At 37.3% G+C, this 21,247-nt stretch overlaps 1 protein-coding gene across 1 annotated transcript; it reads right to left on the reverse strand.

Moving 5' to 3' along the window:
• Positions 1-6,518: 6,518 nt before the first annotated feature.
• On the reverse strand, positions 6,519-9,678 carry LOC132144940 (tumor necrosis factor, alpha-induced protein 8-like protein 2 A). The gene is made up of 2 exons (XM_059555534.1): positions 8,956-9,678; positions 6,519-7,458 (listed from the first exon to the last, which is right to left on the reverse strand). The coding sequence occupies exons 1-2, from the start codon at positions 9,271-9,273 to the stop codon at positions 7,216-7,218; spliced, it is 561 nt and encodes a 186-aa protein (XP_059411517.1). The 5' UTR covers positions 9,274-9,678; the 3' UTR covers positions 6,519-7,215.
• Between the last annotated feature and the right edge of the window lie 11,569 nt (positions 9,679-21,247).

Raw genomic sequence — 21,247 nt, forward strand, 5'->3', positions numbered from 1 at the left:
TTTATTTTATTTCAGTTACTGTTTATTTTATTTCATCCATCAAAATGTTTATTTAAAGTTTTACTGTAATTACTGTAATAACCCTAATACAACACTAATCCATTTTAAACACAGTTTTATTATCATGAATAAAAAAAAATATTTTTTAAAATTTTATTTAAAGTTTTAGTCATGTTTGTTCATTTTCATTTTTTTTCTGTTTTAGTTCATATTTTTAAACAAAGATAAAATGAGAAATGTTTCCTAGGCAACAGGTGAAATAAAATATTTTTCATATTTTAAAGAGACACATGAACTTTAATTAAAGGCAGCTTTTTTACTGATTTCTCCAGTTTCCTCAGACGTTCATCAGGCGGTTCAGAGCTGATTCTGCGCAGCGTCTCATTCATTTGTTAATGATTTGCATTAGAGATGCTGTTAATGAATTTGCATTGTGCAGTAAAATATAAAACATGCTCATGCAGAGTGACCCAGAGAAAATGTGTGCCGGCATGTTCTTTTGTTACGTGGTTGAGCTGTGTTTGTTTCTTTGTGTGACCGAGACAGTTGAGGGTGTGTGTGATTAAAACAGTCATCTTTATCTCAGTGTAAGAACATGACGAGAGTTTAGAGCTGGAGCAAAGATCCTGTCACGTCATAAGAAACTCTTTTACAGCTGCTTTTGAGTTAAAACATCAAATATCAATGTATCCTGGAGTAAAGGGGATCTTGTGATTTGAATAAAATAAAATAAAACTATTTCTGGCCAAACTATATTTTAAATATAAATGCTAAATGTATGTTCTAACCATTGCAGCTCAATGAAACATATGTTGGAATTTAAGATATATTTAATTTCACAGTTTATATTCAAAAACATGTCATATTGAACTGAATGCAATGTGAAAAGTTATAGCCTATTGAGATCAAAACTAGATTTACAATGATTTAATAATCTTAACTTTATATTTAATAAATAATTAATATACTTAATATTTTTTATGATATATTTAATAATTAAAAAGTTTATTTTTAGTTGTGTTTATTTATTATTTTATTTAGCCTATTTATTTTCACCGTATGGGGTCAGACATAAGATTTAAAGGGATAGTTCACCCAAAAATGAAAATTCTATCATCGTTTACTCACCCTCAAGTTGTTCCAAACCTGAATGAGTTTCTTTGTTCTGTTGAACACAAAGCAAGATATTTGGAAGAATGACAGAATCAAACAGATCTCGGTCCCCATTGACTTCCATAGTAGGAAAAAATATATACTATGGTAGACAATGGGGACCGAGATCTGTTTGGTTACAAACATTCTTCCAAATATATTCCTTTGTGTTCAGCAGAACAAAGAAACTCATACAGGTTTGGAACAACTTGAGGGTGAGTAAACGATGATAGAATTTTCATTTTTGGGTGAACTATCCCTTTAATTGCTCAGAATTTGTGCTATGATCAGAATGCAGCTGGCACACATGTCTGTCAGCGCATGTGTCAGTTTCTTTAGATTATGAACTACACAAACGACACAAAAACACAATACAAGCATCCTAGCAACACGAATGAATGAACACTTCAACACAGAAACACTGAGTCACAGATTTCTAATACATTATGGTGACCTTATGACCCTCTTTTTCTCCGGACATGTTTCTAAATGGCCTAAAATGTCCAGATTTTGTCTTTGTTTTCTGCTGCTTGTCTCTCCTCAGTCCTCTTTTATTATATACACATGTATTTGCATGGCTTTGGACGTTCTCTTTAGAGCCCGCCTACTCGCGCCATGATTGGTCAATTTTGAACAACGCCCGCACGCTATTGGTCAAACTAGCCTTCAGCCAGTAACTTCAGCGATTATGAAAACATTAAGTAAATAAAAGACAAAACCCGGACATTTTTATGCAATTTATAAATCCTGGCTGAAAAAACAAACAAACATAGATGGATAAGTTAAACTGAAATATTATTGAATAAACAACTGTAGCCTGCTTGTTTTTGTCCACAGATATTTCATGAGGTGCTTCTTTCCTCTGAACTCATGTGAGACTGATGAAGTTGTGAAGATTTTTGCTGCCATCTTATGGAGCTCAAATATGAAACACATTCTTATTTTCTCTTCATAAACTCCACTCAAAAATTCAGGATAGGAGGACGTGTGATATCAGATATCAGACCAACCTGTCCTGAAATAAATAAAAGATAATATATGTGTTGACATTTTCTGAAGGACAGTTATACAGGAACGGCTACGAATGAAAAAAAAAGAAAGAAAGAAAAAAAGAAAAACAAGAACAATAATTAAATAAATAAGGGGGGTTATTATGCATTGATTAGATGGGATATTTTGGTTTTATCCATAATTACCCCTAGTAAAAAATGTGTAAAAATATATTAAGTTCAAGTATAGTTCAAATATATTAACATTTAATGACATAACGGGATACTTACTGATATAAAAATAAATATATTTACACTTTATTTTGCGTAATAGTCGTGCACAACAATGCACATTTCTTAATATTAAGTATAAAATGTGTTTTAATGTCACTTTTGACATTTTTTTGTCTTTAAATGCTAAATATAAAGTTTATCTTGCAATAGTTCCACTTTAGCACAATCAAGTATCTTTAATCATACTTCAGCACTACTTCTGCGCAGTTAAGCACAAAATTAGTTTTTCCAATTTAGCAGTTTATACTGCAGGCGATTTATTAAGCATATTAATTTTGTAGTTAGCATTAAATAAATGTATTTAAAAAAACGTTTAACTTTATTTATATTTTCAACATTTCGTTTAACAGATATAAAGTTTTGAGTTTTTACACTTTTGATTTTCGGATGCTCGTGCGCACCGGAAGTGACTTTTCTCCGCGTTCGCCGTGTTGTGGTTTTCAACATTATTTCGTGGATGATTTTAACTAGTTTCTCTGAATGTAATAGCGCAGCACATTTATACTCGTGTCATCACAGAGACAGAAAAACAGAGGAATAGAGTAATATTATAGAAGATGGTGATGAGTTTATCGACGAAGAAGAAGAAGACGAGTTTTACAAGACCACTATGGAGGATTCAACGACGTGAGTATTAACACACACACACACACACACACACACACACACACACACACACACACACACACTCACTCACTCACTCACTCAGACACTCAGATTTTTGTTTCATAGTTTCTGTTTTCATTTTAATTTTAGTTAATTTTTATAAATGTTGTTGTGTGTTCTTGCCCTTTTTATAATCTTTTTAATGTGTATATAATTAGCATTTATTTTATTTCAGTTTTAGTTATTTTAGTAGATCAAGTTAAACTTATTGTGGTCTCGTTTTCATTAAGTTTTAACTTGATAAACTAAAATAGCTAAAACAAAAAAACGAATATTTTTCAGTCCATTATTTAATGTCATGAGACAAAGGTTATTATCAGGACAAACTCTTAAGGACTCGTTTTATAAGATGGACCCAGAAAAAGTTAATTTCTTTTAAATATCAATTTCATAGAATTTAATGTACTAAAGTTTGTTATATAATTGTTTTATTTATTTTTGTATTTTGTGTTGTGTACTACTATATTGTTTTTCCAATGAATTATATTTTTTTGCCATGAAATGCCTGTGAAGCTGATTTGGCAGTAAACTAAATCAATTCAAAAATGTATTGACACTTTAAAACAAATCATGTTTTTATAGTCAGTTAAAACCAAAGCAAAAAATATATCTAGAAAGAGCTTTCACTGGATAAAAAAACAGAAGACATGAGGAGAATGAGTGTGAAACATTTAAAAAGTTTTTAAAAAGTGCTCGCCGAGGCCAAACTCACCGCCGAGAGCAACCCTGAGATGACTGGGTAACACACACACTCATATTTAACACACATTTAACCAGAAAACACACAGGAATGTCCTGGCCAAAATGGGCTGCAATACAATTAGTTTTTATTTTATTTTATAAAATCTGCAGTACATATAGTAATTTTTTTTACAAAATCTGCAGTACATATATACATACAATATGAGGAATAAATTCTTGAAATATATTTGATTTAGTTATTAACAGATAAACCAAGGGAAAAAAACTAAACGTAGCCTATACATGCTGAGTTTCAGTTAATATTTGTGACGGGCTTAATTTGTTCACAGAAAGGAAACTCAAATGGCAGAAAGCGACATCCTATTTGTTTTCTTTATTTTACAAAAGCACAATGTTTTGTTTTCATTGTGAGTGTACACAAATAAAAGCAGACCCTTTTAAGTGATGAATTATTAATAAGACAATAAATGAGGGAGTGTTTAAAGTTGATTCTGCTGGTATTAGGAAAGAGTTGAAGACACACATCAGTTCCAGCATTGCTAACTTGACTGCGCAGTTGGTACTTTATCAAAATAAAATACAGTGAACCAAACATCAGTGCGCCCGCCTCTGTGTCACTGTTTAAGCACGCCTGGCGTACAAGGCCTATAATTTACATAATAAATAATAGTTTAGCATTCTGATGCATCCCAAATATGGAAATATAATGGAATATTTGGATTTGTCCTGAATGAGAGAGCTAGGATGATGCAAAGATATTTATACTGTTTAACTTATTCAATCACAGAACCTTGTAAAGTTCGAATAGAGATTAAATTATTTTCAAATTTCTTTGAACTTGAAAGTAACGTAATTGGGTTTATCAGTTTTAAATTGTAAAGCCATAATTGAATGAAATCAAAAGCTAACTGAAGCTAATACAAGGCTTGCTCTCCAGAAGAATCAATGCAATACATGACAGATTCATCTGCATAAAAATTTAACTTGGCATCCTGAATGCCATAATCAAGACTATTCATATAAATGGTAAATAAAAGGGGCCCCAGCACAGATCCTTGGGGAACACCTTAGGAAATCTCCTGTGATTCAGATAGTTTACCATCAGCCGGTACAGATTGAGTTCATCCATTAAAATAATTTTTAAACCAAGGAATAACAAGACTTGATAAAACAACTATCTAAAAAATATTTCACGGACTCAGAAGCCTTTGATAAATCAATAAAAAGGGAAGCACAAAAATCACCATTATCAATCGATCCCAAAATATCATTTAAAACTTTCAAAACAGCTGTTACAGTACTATGTTTATGAAACCATATTGATTAATAGACAACACTTTGTTTGCATTTAAATAAGTCAGCTGTTCACTGATAAGACTTTCTAAAATGTTAGACCAAACAGAGCTTTGACGTTAGTCTGTAATTATGTAATATAGTAGGATCTCACAACCTTTTAATAAAGAAACAACAAAAGCTGATTTCCAGATTTCAGGAATAACAACAGTATTTAATAATGAGTGTGTTCACATTACAGTGTGTGTGTTTTCAGAAAACTATGAGCGTTTAGAGGCTGATAAGAAGAAACATGTTCATTAGAAGAGACGCTTTAAAGGGCCAAGCATCCGCTATCATTCAGTGCTGATGCTCCTGGTCCCAGACGCTCACATGAAGGAGGAGAACGTGGATGTGGAAGGGTACTTTTAACCTTAATGAACTGTAATTAATAATAATAATAAGAATAGGTGAGGTTAGATGGAACTGGTTTGTTATGCTAAAATTGCTATTACTATAAAACAATAACTTGTTTCTGAAAAGCTGGACTAATTTTATTAAATTTTTTTTCTTTTTGAATTTAGCTAATAACTACCTTTTTTTAAAATCAACTCTGATCTAATAAATATACACAGTACACACACATATAAACAAAGACTTTTATTTTGGATACGATTAATCGTGATTAGTCAATGATTTTAACAAGATGCATGACAGACTTTCTCATCTCCTGTTATAGGCTGGACCAGGACACACCCCAAGCCGCCCACCTCCTCATCCTCTGCTTAGGGGGCGGGGTCTCTGTGCTCTCGCGCTTACATCACCTTCAGTCCCGATGAGGCATTTAACTCTGCCTTCCCTTCTTCTGCTCACTCTAGCCCCGCCCATATCATTCAGTAGGTGTGTCCTGTTACCCATAAACCAGCGCTGTATCGTGACCCTGTGACGGACATCCCCTACGCTAACACCCGAGCCTTCCACATTATCCGCGAGACTTACCAGAAATACATGTAGCATTGCATCAGTATCTCTTCAATGGATGCTCTGCAGTGAATGGGTGCCGTCAGAATGAGAGTCTAAACAGCTGATAAAAACATTTTTTTTTTTTTATTAAAAACGTCTTAATGCAGCATTAAGACGTTTTTAATAAAAAAAAAAAAATGTTTTTATCAGCTGTTTAGACTCTCATTCTGACGGCACCCATTCACTGCAGAGCATCCATCGATGACACACTGATGCAATGCTACATTTCTCCAAACCTGATGAAGAAACAAACTCATCCTGATCTCGGATGATCCTGAGCGTGAGAACATTTCAGTTTTAGTTCTCAGATCTGCAGTTGAAGTGGAAGTTAAATTACTGAGATGACGTAAGGTGCCAAAAAGATAGACCAGATGATATCAAAAGATCACAGAGCTGAAGAAAAGGCTTCTGTAGAGAATATTTGAAACAAAACAATACTTTATTATTAAACTTTAATCCATTCAGATGCTCCATTCTGTGTTTAACTCTAATACTGCTGCTTTTGAACAAAAACAGGAAAACAGTAATGTATTATTTTACTGGTGAATACCGTAGAAATATGCATAAAATCCAGTGTTGCATAAATTCTATTTGGTAATTTACATGGGTGAAGATTATAATAAAAACAAAAGTCTAATCATATTAAAACTGATTTTTGTCTTTTGCAAAACATAATTTTTGAAAAAGAGATTGTTCATCCAAAAACAATCATTCTGTCATCATACATTTGATTCAAAACTGTACGAGTGTTGAACATTACATGCATTTTATTGGACCCCATTTACTTATATGTTGTGTTCCACAGAAGAAACCCAGCTAAAAGTTATATATAAAATATATATATATATAAAAAACTTTTGCTAACATTCCCTGTAAGTAAATGTTTTCTGAACCTTCAGAACTTTCAGTATTAAAAAAAGAAGAAAGAAAGAACTGTGTACTGTCCCTTTAAATCTTCCTGATTCGGTTTTGAGATATGAAATATGAGCTGCACGTGTTCTTGACATGTCTAGTGCGAATCGCCCAAACAGCCTCGAGGGATGTTCAGGAGATGATCAGTGTCTCTGAGCACAGGTACAGAAGCTCTGCAGTCCAGTCTTTCAGTCCAGCTCTGTGTTCAGAGCTTGCCCTCTTCGATCATGCGGTTCAGACCGATGCAGATCTTGCTGAGGTTGGGCCACAGTGTGCCATGAGGGTCGTACAGGTGTGTGAGGAGCTCCGGGTCCGAGTAATGGTTGAACACGTGTCTGATGCGGTCCAGAGATTTGGGCGTCAGGTGTTTCTCCACCAGCTTCAGCAGTAGATCACGACACTCGGACAGCAGCTCCATCATCACGTTCTTATCAAAGGTGAACTCCACCTGAAGCAGAGACATGCACGCTCATTATTCACGCATTTAGCAGACACTTTAAAACAAAGTGACTCAAAAAGGAGCAACACTTAAAAAAAAAGTTTTAATTTCTTTTTGGAGTGGTACAAGCTGATTGTGCATAGATAAGATATGTGAAGTTGCAACGATTAAAGTCTCAAATCCAAAGAGATATTCTTCATCAAAGATAAGATTCTGTCACGCCCCCTAAAACGCCTCGTTCAAACACGCCCCCACATGTCTGTGTCACTATGTGGGAGGATTTGTGTAATGCCACCTAAATGTTCACTTAAAGAAAGAAGTGGGTCATTTGACCAATCAGAGCAGACTGTGCTTTTCAGAAGGAAACGATGCGTTTGAGAGAGGCGTGGCATAGAGGACCTACAATAATGTACAGTATTTGAAAAAGAATATGATTTTTGAACATTAAAGCATGTCAACATATTCTGTTACACCAAATACACCAAACAATGATATTTAAAAAAGCATCATATGACTCCTTTGATTAGTAAATTTTTGCACATATTGCATAGTTTTAATACATTTCAAAATAAGAGTCCTTATTCTTTACTATTGAGAATGGAGCATTAGCAGTAAAACTATGGAAGCCTGTTTCCGCCACTGAATAAAATTGATTATTGTGACTTTTTATCTCACAATTCTGACTTCTTTGTAAGAAATAAACTTAGAATTAGGAGTTACAAAGTCAGAATTGTGATATATAAACTCGCAACTGCAAGAAATAGAGTCAGAATCGTGAAAATAAAGTCAGACATTTTTCTCGTAATTGCGAGTTTGTATCTCGCAATTCTGAGTCGTGAGATATAAACTCTCAATTGTGAGTTAAGTCCAGATCTGAGGAGAAAAAAAGACTATGTTTTATAAACTTGAGTTTATATCTCGCAATTCTGACTTTGTAAGTTGCAATTGTGAGTTTATATTGCTCACAATAAAAAAAAAAGTGAGAGTAAAGAGTATATCAGGCAACTCTTGAGGGAAAAAGTCAGAATTGAGAGATGTAAACTCGCATTTGTAAAAAAATTGTGGCATAAAAAGTTGCAGTTATCTTAATTATCTTTTTGTTCCAACCCTGCTCCAACACACACACACCATGTAGTGTTAAAATTAGCCTGAAGGTCTTTAGTTTGATCAGGTGTGTTTAATCAGGGTGGAATCTGAACTCTGCAGGGCTCCGGTCTTCCATGAATTACGTTTGACTCCCCTAAGGTGTTTTTTGGGAGGTTGCTAGGGTTCTCTAAGTAGTTGCTATGCTGTTCCTGGGGTGTTCTGTGTAGTTGCTATGTGGCCGCTAGGTTACTGTTGATGGTGTCTAAGTGGTTTCTTCCTGGCTGGTGTGAAATGACACCACAAACGCTGCAGGATGACGCACACACTGAACTATAAGACTATCAGCAGTAGCACTGACGATGATTAATTATAATACACCGTTAGCATGTAAATATGACTGATGAATGTGAGTGTTTGTACCTCCTGGAAGCTGATTGCCGTCATGGCTCCACTGTGGAGTTTTTTCCTGAAGTCCTGCGCCACACTCAGCTCCTCCGCGCTGAACTTGTCATGCTTGAACAGAACCCCCACCTTCACGGCGATCTTGATCATGTTCTTCACCACCTTCTGGGCCTCGGTGCGGTTCCCCGAGTGCTCTTTGGAGACGCGGTAAAGCTCGTCCAGAACCTCGCCGCTGTTGTCATCGATGAACATATGAGCCACCGACTTACTGGCCATGTGACTGAGAATCTTCTTCTGGGCCTTCATGGCCATGTCCTTCGAGCTGAACGCCTCCATCCCGATGGCAGCGGAGCACAGACGGACGCAGATGTGTGTTTACCTGCGTCGTGCAGTCGGAGGTGCTTGAGAGGAGCCTGTTATGTCTTATTGAGGAAGTGGCTTTTCTTCCGCTGTGTAACTGTGAGAGGAAACGGTGTGATCGAAGAAGATATCTCACTTCTGCTTTCTGTCTCTCTCACACGCTCAAACTTTGAGTTTCAGACTCCAACCTCCCTCTCCAGAGACGTTTCATGAGTGTTGAAATAATGTGAGAATAAGAACACAAAATAAGCTAAAGATATTATGTCTAAACTTCACATCAGCATCAAACAACACGTGTGAATCAACAATGAGGTTAAATGGAAAGCTTTCAGAGTTTGCAGTCGAAAGTCAAAGCAGACTTTTCTCATCAGAGTCTCTCTGGATCACATTATCTGATCAGTCTGTATATCCGTCATTCTTCCTGATTCACACTTAACAAACAGAACTGAATTCAGATTGAAGTGATCTGGAACGTAATTTGTTCAATTTAATGAACGTTGCCAGGTTGTTGAAAGTAGTTGCTATGCTGTTGCTGGGGTGTTCTGAGTAGTTGCTATGGGGTTGCTGGGTGTTCTAAAGTAGTTGCTATGCAGTTGCTGGGGTGTTCTGAGTAGTTGCTATGGGGTTGCTGGGTGTTCTAAAGTAGTTGCTATGCAGTTGCTGGGGTGTTCTGAGTAGTTGCTATGTGGTTGCTGGGGTATTCTGAGTAGTTGCTATGCGGTTGCTGGGGTGTTCTGAGTAGTTGCTATGCGGTTGGTGGGGTGTTCTGAGTAGCTGCTATGTGGTTGCTGGGTGTTTCTAAAGTAGTTGCTATGCTGTTGCTGGGGTGTTCTGAGTAGTTGCTATGTGGTTGCTGGGGTATTCTGAGTAGTTGCTATGCGGTTGCTGGGGTGTTCTGAGTAGTTGCTATGCGGTTGCTGGGGTGTTCTGAGTAGTTGCTATGCGGTTGCTGGGGTGTTCTGAGTAGCTGCTATGGGGTTGCTGGGTGTTCTAAAGTAGTTGCTATGCTGTTGCTGGGGTGTTCTGAGTAGTTGCTATGCTGTTGCTGGGGTGTTCTGAGTAGTTGCTATGTGGTTGCTGGGGTATTCTGAGTAGTTGCTATGCGGTTGCTGGGGTGTTCTGAGTAGTTGCTATGCGGTTGCTGGGGTGTTCTGAGTAGCTGCTATGTGGTTGCTGGGTGTTTCTAAAGTAGTTGCTATGTGGTTGCTGGGTGTTCTGAGTAGTTGCTATGTGGTTGCTGGGTGTTCTGAGTAGTTGCTATGTGGTTGTTGGGTGTTCTGAGTAGTTGCTATGTGGTTGCTGGGGTGTTCTGAGTAGCTGCTATGTGGTTGCTGGGTGTTTCTAAAGTAGTTGCTATGCGGTTGCTGGGGTGTTCTGAGTAGCTGCTATGTGGTTGCTGGGTGTTCTGAGTAGTTGCTATGTGGTTGCTGGGAAGTTCTGAGTAGTGCTATGCAATTGCTGGGGTGTTCTGAGTAGTTGCTAGAGTGTTCTAAATAGTTGCTATGTGGTTGATAGGTGCTCAGAGCAGTGGCTGGGGATTTCTAAGTAGTTGTTATTAAGTTTCATGCTTATTTAAAAAAGCAACCCCGATATTTTGTTGTAAATGTAAAAGTATTGTGTTGCTTTACCAGTGACTTGAAAAAAGTAATGCGATTACGTAATTCATAATGCACATAAAACTTCTAATGGCATATTTAGATTATTATATACTATATGTTGTTTGCAGTACATTCATGTCTTTCGCAGATGCTTTTATCAAAAGCCACTTGCATTGCAAACAAAGCATTTGTTTTTTAAGTTTAATGTATTTCATGGAAATCAAACCCTCAGTCTTGGCATTCAATGCCATCATCCAATGATTTTTTTTTTTTTTTTCAGTTCAGGAGTTCAGAGCGTGATTCATTTGAGTCAGTTCTGGAGTTCAAAGTGGGTTCGCGAATCATTTGAGTCAGTCTGGGAGTTCGGAGTGGGATCGCGAATCATTTGATTCAGTTCTGGAGTTTAAACCGGGTTCGCGAATCATTTGAGTCAGTTTGGGAGTTCGGAGCATGAATCATTTGACTCAGTTGGGGAGTTCGGAGCGTGAATCATTTTAATCAGTTCGGGATCGCGAATCACTTGAGTCAGTTTGGGAGTTCGGAGCGGGATCGTGAATCATTTGAGTCAGTTCGGGAGTTCGGAGCGGGTTCGCGAATCATTTAAGTCAGTTTGGGGATCGCGAATCATTTGAATCAGTTCGGGAGTTCGGAGTGGGTTCGCGAATCATTTGAGTCAGTTTGGGGATCGTGAATCATTTGAATCAGTTCGGGAGTTTGGAGCGGCTTCGCGAATCATTTGAGTCAGTTAGGGGATCGCGAATCATTTGAGTCAGTTTGGGAGTTCGGAGCGGGATCGTGAATCATTTGAAAGTTTGAAAGTTTATTTGCACATATAACATTCGAAATACAACTTTACATATCCATAAAAGAAGAAAACAAAATACAGTGCAGGAGAGAGTGAGAAGACCATAAGGTCTTATAAAACCACCTCCCCAAAATTTCATTAAATGATCATAAAATTACATGATCAAGCAAGAGAATGCAATAAATGCATCAAACATTTTAATAAACAAATGAACAAGATAAACTTATTTATATGTTAACATTATTTTCAGCTCTCTTTTGAAAGAGTTTAGAGTGGTTTTAGTCTTTAAAGCGGGGTCTAAATGATTCCAGAGGGAAGGCCCTCTGTATTTCAGTGTAGATTGATTGGCTGTAGTTCTACAAAAAGGAAGATAAAAATCTTTGCAGCGCCTGTTTAAAATGCTTTGTTTAAAATGGTTACAGCTTGGGGAAAGAAACTGTTTAAATGGCGATCAGTAGAAAACTTGACAGAGCGATACCTTCTCCCTGAGGGAAGCATCTCAAAGAAGGCTCCTGCAGGATGGCAGGCGTCATTAACAAGTTTTAAAGCTCGATTCAAAAGTCTAGCTTTATATGTAACCTCCAGGAACGGCAAAGTGCAACCAATGATCCTGCTGGCTGAGCGGACCACTTTATTTCAAAGCCTTCTTCTCTTTTAGGGTGAGATTACCAAACCACAACGTAATACAACTATTAAAGACACTCTCAATTACACAATAATAAAAATTCAGAAGAATCTTAGTATTTCGAGTAAACTCTCGAAGCCTACGTAAAAAGAAGAGCCGCTGTCTCGCTTTCTTAGCAATGCTATTCGTATTAGAGCTCCAGTTCAAGTCATGAGAAAGAGTCACACCCAAGAATTTACATTTCTCAATAATCTGCACATCAGAATCATAGATCGTAATAGGCAACTGATTCCTATTGTGACAAAAATCAATAACAAGTTCACACGTTTTAGAAGTGTTCTGTTTTTTTTAACTCCATTGAACAACATTCTCCACCTCTTCACGATAATGAGATTCATCGTTTGAACTAATCAGCCCAATGATAGTTGTATCATCGGCATATTTGATTATCACATTATTATCATTGGATGCTACAAGGTCATGAGTATACAATGTGAACTGTAGGGGGCTCAAGATACACCCCTGTGGTGAACCCAATAGTATGTTCCTGCACAACCGGAGGCTGCAGATTCAGGAACGCAGTTCTAGTACACCTGTTGGTTTAGTTTGCAGTCACGTTACTTTGTATATAGCATCAATATAATAATCTCAGTAGTATTTGTTTTTAAATGTGATTTTTGATTCAAAATGCAGCAGAGGTTAATTACTAAGTGTGCTTTGAGTCACAATTTTAAATTTAAACATGAATTTACACAAAATATAAATGAAATATCAATTTAGTAAAATTTATGTAAAACAATTGTAAAAAATGAAGAACCTTAAAAGTCTTAGTCTCTTGAATTATACAGTATATTGATTAACCTCCTTAAGGTGAATTAGCTCATTATCAGGTAAGTTAAAGTTGGAATCAGCGTATGGAGTCACTAAATTACAGCTGATATTATAAAAGTTGTTGAGAGGCAAGACAAGACACAAGAATGATTCAAGAATGTTTATATATATATATATATATATATACAGTACTGACCAAAAATTTGGAAACATTACTATTTTTAATGTTTTTGAAAGACGTTTCTTCTGCTCATCAAGCCTGCATTTATTTGATCAAAGATACAGAAAAATAAATAATATTGTGATATATTATTAAATTATTTAAATAATTGTTTTTCAATGTATTATACTTTAAATGATCATTTATTTCTGTGATGCAAAGCTGAATTTTTAGGATCATTATCACAGGATCCTTCAGAAATCATTCTAATATGATGATTCATTATCAAAGTTGGAAACAGTTCTGCTGCTTAATATGTTTTCAGAACATGTGATACTTTTTTAGGATACTTTACTCAGCAAGGATGTGTTAAATTGATAAAAAGTGATAGTAAAGAAAATATATTATTAGAATTTTTTTTAAATAAATGCAGTTCTTTTTAATCTTTTATTGATCAAATATATGAGACAGCAGAACTGTTTCCAACACTCATAATAAATCAGAATATTAGAATGATTTCTAAAGGATCATGTGATCGACTGATGTTACATGTGACACTGAAGAATGGAGGAATGATGCTGGAAATTCAGCTTGGCATCACAGGAATAAATTTTTTTTTTTTAAAGTATATTCAAATAGAAAACTATTTTTTTAAGTTGTAATAATATTTCACAATATTACTGTTTTTTCTGTATTTATGATCAAATAAATGCAGGCTTGATGAGCAGAAGAAACTTCTTTCAAAAACATTAAAAATAGTAATGTTTCCAAACTTTTAGCCTGTACTGTGTATATCACAACAGCACAAAAGCAAACCCCTTTTCCATCAGTTGCTGCACGGATAGAACGGCTGTAGGCTTCAACTCTAGAGAAAGAGAGAGCGAGAGACAGAGAGAGAGATAAATAAGAAACATTTGTTTAACATATTCAACTGGAATATTATATATATATGTGAAAAGTGAAAGTCCTTGCAGCATGTGGTGCATCTCTTCAATTCGGGCAGGGATCTCCCTTTTTGGATTGTTATGTATCTTGAAAAAGAGAATATTTTGAGATCATGAAAATATCCCTAGTGCCTTTTTTAATCATATGTCCTACAATGAGCCTAACCAAATCCATAAAATCACTTCATATTGGCCATGCAGCACATGACAGAAACTAACACATGATATCAATGGACTGTATGTGGAGTAGACCTGCAGATTAGGCCAAATTGTAACAAGCTATTAAAATTGTCAAACGCCTCATTCATCATTGCTAAACAATGGCAAAACAACTGGCTAACACATACTGCAACTAGGCATTCAGTGCAGTTTAATTATGAAAGATATTTTATACATAAATATGGTAAAACAACGACTATTAAGCCAGTATTCACACTAATACATTAAGCTGCAGGTAAATCTTACAAACCTTACATCAACCATGCTCTTGTCATCTGATAAGTTTAATTAATGTGCAGGCTAGATTCACTTATAATACTTCGTCATTAAAACTCAACATGGATTTATGAAATCATGGCCACGAATTAACGTCGTAGTAATTAATAAAACTAGCTCACAAATTCTTAATTTGGTGGCAATTAATTATTAATTCATAGTTAGCAGTTCTAACTATGTAAACTTCGCACCGTTGAAACATTATAAAATAAAACTTAATTAAATATCGGTACTCACCGTCTGATTGCTGTCCACGTCGTCCATCTTTAATTAGTGTTGATCCAGTACAGTAGGTGGCGCTGTCACAAAAAAACTAGGGTCCTAAAGCTGCGGTCCTGAAACTGCAGCCTCCAGTTGTGCAGGAATACCCTTCTCTGTGAACCAGTGCTAACATACAGCTCATCCGAAATACAGCCATTAATTTTGACCCTTTGTGGTCGACAAGTGAGAAAATTTAAAATCCATTTACAAATGGCATCATCGAGTCCAAGACATTTCAATTTGTGAAAGAGCTTTGTTGGGACCATTGAATTAAAAGCTGAACTATAGTCTATAAATAGCATTCTAGCATATGATTTATGTGCATCAAGATGCTTGTAGACAGAGTTCACAGCAAAGGAAATAGCATCCTCAACACTTCTGTTTTTCCTATATGCAAATTGTAGTGGGTCCACAGACAAAGGGATTTGATCTCTAACAAAGTCCAACACCAACCGCTCAAAGGTTTTCATCAAGACAGATGTGAGGGCCACTGGCCGATAGTCATTCAAACACGTCACAGGTGTCTTCTTGGGCACTGGAATTATAATCGATCTTTTAAAGCTAACCGGCACAGTGCAATTCCCAAGTGACATGTTAAAGAGATCAGTCAGAACAGGAGCAATTTGCTCGGAGCACAGTTTAAGGACACTATTGATGTATTGAATATTGATGTCTATTGAATTGATGTAACCAGTCACTGCATCACAATACACATCCAAGTTTTCTGAGTGGAACACGGACCAATCAGTAGCATCAAAGCATCCCTGTAGTTTCACTTCACTCTCCTTCGTCCAGCACTGAACAATACATGACGAGGGTTTTGATTGTTTACTCCTCTGTATATATGTAGGAAGTAACACAGAAGAGTGATCTGATTTTCCAAAAGCTGGTCTGAGACTAGATTGATAAGCAGATTTTACATTACTGTAACAGTGATCCAGGATATGTGCTCCCCTAGTTGGGTGTTTAACATGCTGATAGTAGTTGGGAAAGACCGTTTTAAAATTACACTTATTAAAATCACCAGCTACTATAGCCATGGCATTAACATGGGAGTTCTCAAATTTGTGTACAATGTCACTTAATTCACTCAAGGCAGCAGAAATGTCCGCCCGCGGACGTATGTAAACACCACACAGGAACATTACCGAAAAATCCCGTGGGAGATAAAAGGGGCGGCATTTCAAAATAAGACATTCCAAGTTAACGTTGCAAGTTTTGTTCACGATGACACAATCCGTGCACCAAAGTTCGTTAATTAAAAAACACACACCTCCACCCTTCGATTTCCCGGTGCGCTCCTTCACCCTGTCTGAGCGGTGGACAGAGAAGCTCAGCGGCTGGAATGAAGAATCCGGCACGCCGCTGTGTAGCCACGTCTCTGTCAGGCAAAACACGGAGCAGTCCCGGTTACCAACAGATTTCATTATTTTTTTGCAAACATGCTGAATATGATATTTCCAGGTTAGTTTTTGGTCGAAAATGACACCTAAAAATTGTATTTGGTTCACTTGGCCAATTTTTAAACCATCAATTGATACCTCTATGTCCTGGCAATCTCCTTTGTTTTTTGTGCTAAAAATCATAAAGTTCGTTTTTTGTATATTAAGAGAGTTGATTAACTTTAAACCATTTAGAAATATTTTGTAATTCTTCATTTAATTCTCTTATCAATGTGTCAGTGTTAGAATGAGATAATAGAAGACATGTATGGTCTGCAAACATGAGTGGCATAACATTTTTACAAACAACTCTTAAATCATTGATATAAATTAGAAATAATAGAGGTGCCAAAATGGACCCCTGCGGTACCCCACATAAAAGTTTTCCCCTACTTGAGCTCAGATTGTTAACATAAACAAATTGCTCTCTCTCTTCCAAATAATTTTGTACCCAAGTTAAGGCTATATGTTTAATGCCATAATTTTCTAATTTTGCTAAAAGAATATTATGATTTACTGTGTCAAATGCTTTTGACAAGTCTAAAAATATACCAATAGTATTATTTTTCTCATGCAGATTTTTTTGTAATTTTGTCAACAAACTGTAAAAGAGCCATTTCTGTAGAATTGTTCACTCTGAAGCCATACTGGTGATCATATAAGATCAGATTTTCTGTCAAGTGTTCAGCCGCGCGCTTCAGTTTGAATCTGAATAGCGCGTTCAGCGCGGGGGCGTGGTCACATTAGATATAATGAAGGGAGACGTGAAAAACGGACATCACGTTGTTTTCATATGGATTACTTTATCACAGAATATCTGTTTTCGGCTGCACTTGTTTAGTTTAAAAGTAGACATGTCAAGCTTTCTATAGATATCTCTCTCATGTCTCTTCGTTGAGTATTCACGGAGTTACAGTTCATTTTAATGATGTGTTTGTAAATGAAGATCAGCGCAGACAAAGGCTGCAGACAGCACACCTTGTTTGTTATCTTTATTTTATAAGTGCACAAAGTTGTGTTGTTATTATGTCTGTATCCAAAAAAAAGTAGACCCTTTACAGATTCGATTGATGTATTGCTCTTATCTGTACGATTAAAACTGAAAGTGTAATTTAAGTTATTTTCGGGGTTATCAAGAGAAAATGACTCATAACGCGTTTCCGCGTTAATCGACTCCAGAGGGAACGGTGTGCTCCCCTAGTGAGAGCACTAGGGGAGCACCTAATGAGAGATTTTTTATATAACTTATTTTTAGTAATGGAATATTTTCTTAATGCAGGTGTAAACCATGGCTTAGAAATATTCCTGTTTTTACTTCTGCTTTGTACCAATGGAAAACATTTTTTAAACAAAGATGAAAATATATTCATAAATGTCTGATAAGCTGTTTCGGCATCCTGATGTCGAAGACATGATTCCATGATATCTCAGGCTCTGAGTCAGTTCGGGAGTTCGGAGTGGGTTCGCGAATCATTTAAGTCAGTTCGGGAGTTCAAAGCGGGATCGCGAATCATTTGAATCAGTTCGGGAGTTCAAAGCTGGTTCGCGAATCATTTGATTCAGTTCGGGAGTTCAAAGCTGGTTCGCGAATCATTTGATTCAGTTCGGGAGTTCAAAGCGGGTTCGCGAATCATTTGTGTCAGTTTGCGGTTCGCGAATCATTTGAGTCAGTTCGGGAGTTCAAAGCGGGTTCGCGAATCATTTGTATCAGTTCGGGAGTTCAAAGAACTGGGGAAGTCGTGGCCTAATGGTTAGAGAGTCGGACTCCCAATCGAAAGGTTGTGAGTTCGAGTCCCGGGCCGGCAGGAATTGTGGGTGGGGGGAGTGCATGTACAGTTTTCTCTCCACCTTCAATACCACGACTTAGGTGCCCTTGAGCAAGGCATCGAACCCCCAACTGCTCCCCGGGCGCCGCAGCATAAATGGCTGCCCATTGCTCCGGGTGTGTGCTCACAGTGTGTGTGTGTGTGTTCACTGCTCTGTGTGTGTGCATTTCGGATGGGTTAAATGCAGAGCACAAATTCTGAGTATGGGTCACCATACTTGGCTGAATGTCACGTCACTTAAAGCGGGTTCGCGAATCATTTGAGTCAGTTTGGGGGTCGCGAATCATTCGAGTCAGTTTGGGGTTCGCGAATCATTCGAGTCAGTTTGGGGTTCGCGAATCATTTGAGTCAGTTCGGGAGTTCAAAGTGGGTTCGCGAATCATTTAAGTCAGTTCGGGAGTTCGTAGCGGGTTTGTGAATCATTTGTATCAGTTCGGGAGTTCAAAGCGGGTTCGCGAATCATTTGGGAGCTCGTAGCGGGTTTCGCGAATCATTTGTATCAGTTCGGGAGTTCAAAGCGGGTTCGCGAATCATTTGAGTCAGTTTGGGGTTCGCGAATCATTTGAGTCAGTTTGGGGTTCGCGAATCATTTGAGTCAGTTATTTTGCGGGTTCGCGAATCATAGCTGTATATGGAAAGGGATTTTAAACTAATTTAATCGTGCCTAAAAAGTGCAGGCATCTAGGCTAATGTAAAGTTACATGATGAAGTCATACTAGTGCACGTGTCGCGTACATGTGCATTTTGAGTGCGTTCTTTCACTGCATCATTCGTTGTATTCAAATGAATTTATGAATGCATGTAAATGATCACAAAATTCAAGATATGGGGGTTAGAAAATTTATATAATTATATCATTTTTTGTAGTTAATCAATATCACACGAAGAGTCAGCATGATTAAAATATGATATTAAGTTACTACAAACAATAATTGAATTACAAATACAAAATGTTGCAGAATAATGTAATATATGAATGAAAAATAGCCTAAAGAACCTTTGTGCCAAAAGGATTCTTTCTTGTCATTATAGAACCTTTTTAGCATAAAAGGTTCTTTGGAGTTGAGTAAAGGACCCTATGGTTCTATATAGAACCCCAATGAACCCTTTTTCTAAGAGTGTTAATTACTTTCACTTATAATAATTACTATTTTTACTAAGAAAAAAAAAGTCCACCGTGTAAAGCGGTTCATATAGAAATAATCCGCCACATCTGTTTTGATTGGATGTGCGGAGTAAAGAATCCGCCCTGCTGTCTCTGATTGGCCTGAACGCGCATATCCACATGAGGGAGGCGTGTCTCTTGTATCTGTTACCCCGCCCCCTTTCCCTCCTCCAGATTATCCTGATTCTGAATTACCCAGGACCTCGGGGCTCTCTGATGCTCAGTTTTGAAGAAAACACAGAAAATATGAAATCAGATGGTTTTTGAAGCAATACAAGTACGTTTCTGGGTTGTTGTGTAAGTTTGCGGTGAATCTGTTGGATATAGACGTTTTAAACTACTAACGTTACTTTTAACTGAACGCGAGCGCACGATGTTATTAATCGCGCCACAAGAGTTTCAAAATCTTTTCAAACTGCGTCCGTTAAACCGTCAGACGCACAAACTCCTCCCCGTCAGTGTGAACCAGTTCACAGATAAAGACAAACATTTCACAGAAACACGACCCAGAGACGGAGAAAAACTGTCGCAATTATTTCAGGAGGACTAGACGGTGGGCCGAGGGGAGATTTCATCTGTGTTGAGGGATAACCCAGTTTTTTATATGTAACCGCTACGCTTTTTAACAAAGCAAATAAAAATTGTTGCCACTCACACACTTTGTCCATTACTATAATATCGGTAACTTTTTTTCAGGTTATTTTCCCGGCGAATAGAGCAAGCAGCTACGTGCGGGGTCCGACCTGCATGACGTATTTGTTGCCTTCATCCAATAGCGTGCGTGGAAAGTGTTTGTGCTGGTGACGCGTTTGTGAACACGCTGGCGAGCTTCGCGCCCAGGATTTAAGATTGTACTATTTAAGACATTTACCTCAGAATGTAGAGGTAACGTTATCCATTTGTACTGTTTTTATTTTATGTAACCACCTTTTCTTTGTAATATTTAATACACCCTTCTGATTTAACACATTTGACAATGTTATTGCTTGGAAACACAACGTCATGAAAGAACGAGACAGACAATACTCTTTTTTTCCCCGCCCATGTTTACTTGGATGAAATGGCAAAACATGAAGTGCTGTATGCAGAGTGAGATTTTGGCGGCGGCCGCAATGGCGGCAGGGGTTTGATGGGGATGGGTGTCTGATCTCATAAATGACACATATTCTTACAAATAAAATAATATTTATTTATTTAACTCAGCATTTATTTGTGTGTGTGTGTGTGTGTGTGAGTGAGAAAATGGTCAGTGTTGTTTATTGTATTATAGCACTGTGGTTCCAGGCCAGCCATTTTTACTGTCATGATGGATGACAGGGTTCCATCAAGTGCTAAGATGTTCCTGGTTTTGGTCTTGTTTAATCCCACCATGGAGAAAACCCTCTCATCATAGGCATTTGAATGCGGGAGCACTAACACCAATGCAGCTATTTTAGAAAGCCTCCCTGCTTATGTCCCTCACACCTTGATGGACACAGGAGTTCTCGTCTGCAGACTAAGCACCAGTAAAAAGAGCTGGTGGTTCCCATTGTGATGAATGGCCATAGGGTTGACCACTCCTTCTTAAAGGAACACATAGGTGGCTGCTCTACTTAACCCTCTCTTTTTCCCTGTTTCCAGTGGGTTCTCCACAGTCTCTTCCATGGACCCATCCTCTACTGGCACCCTAATTGCATCCTCCACTGTCTTCTCCACAGTCTCCTCCTCTGACCTAGCCACCTTTTTAGGGAGCTGATCTTTTAGAGCAAAGCATGAAAGAAAGCTCCTTTGCCTCTTCCCCTGACATCTTTGAAATAGA

This window comes from Carassius carassius, chromosome 8 (genome assembly GCF_963082965.1).
Source record: "Carassius carassius chromosome 8, fCarCar2.1, whole genome shotgun sequence".
Classification (NCBI taxonomy): Eukaryota; Metazoa; Chordata; class Actinopteri; order Cypriniformes; family Cyprinidae; genus Carassius; species Carassius carassius.

Coding starts and splice junctions, on each gene's coding strand:
- LOC132144940 (XM_059555534.1), bottom strand. CDS start 9,273: ATGGAGGCGTTCAGCTCGAAGGACATGGCCATGAAGGCCCAGAAGAAG. Junction 7,459..8,955: donor CGGCAATCAGCTTCCAGGAG/GTACAAACACTC, acceptor TCTCTGCTTCAG/GTGGAGTTCACCTTTGATAA.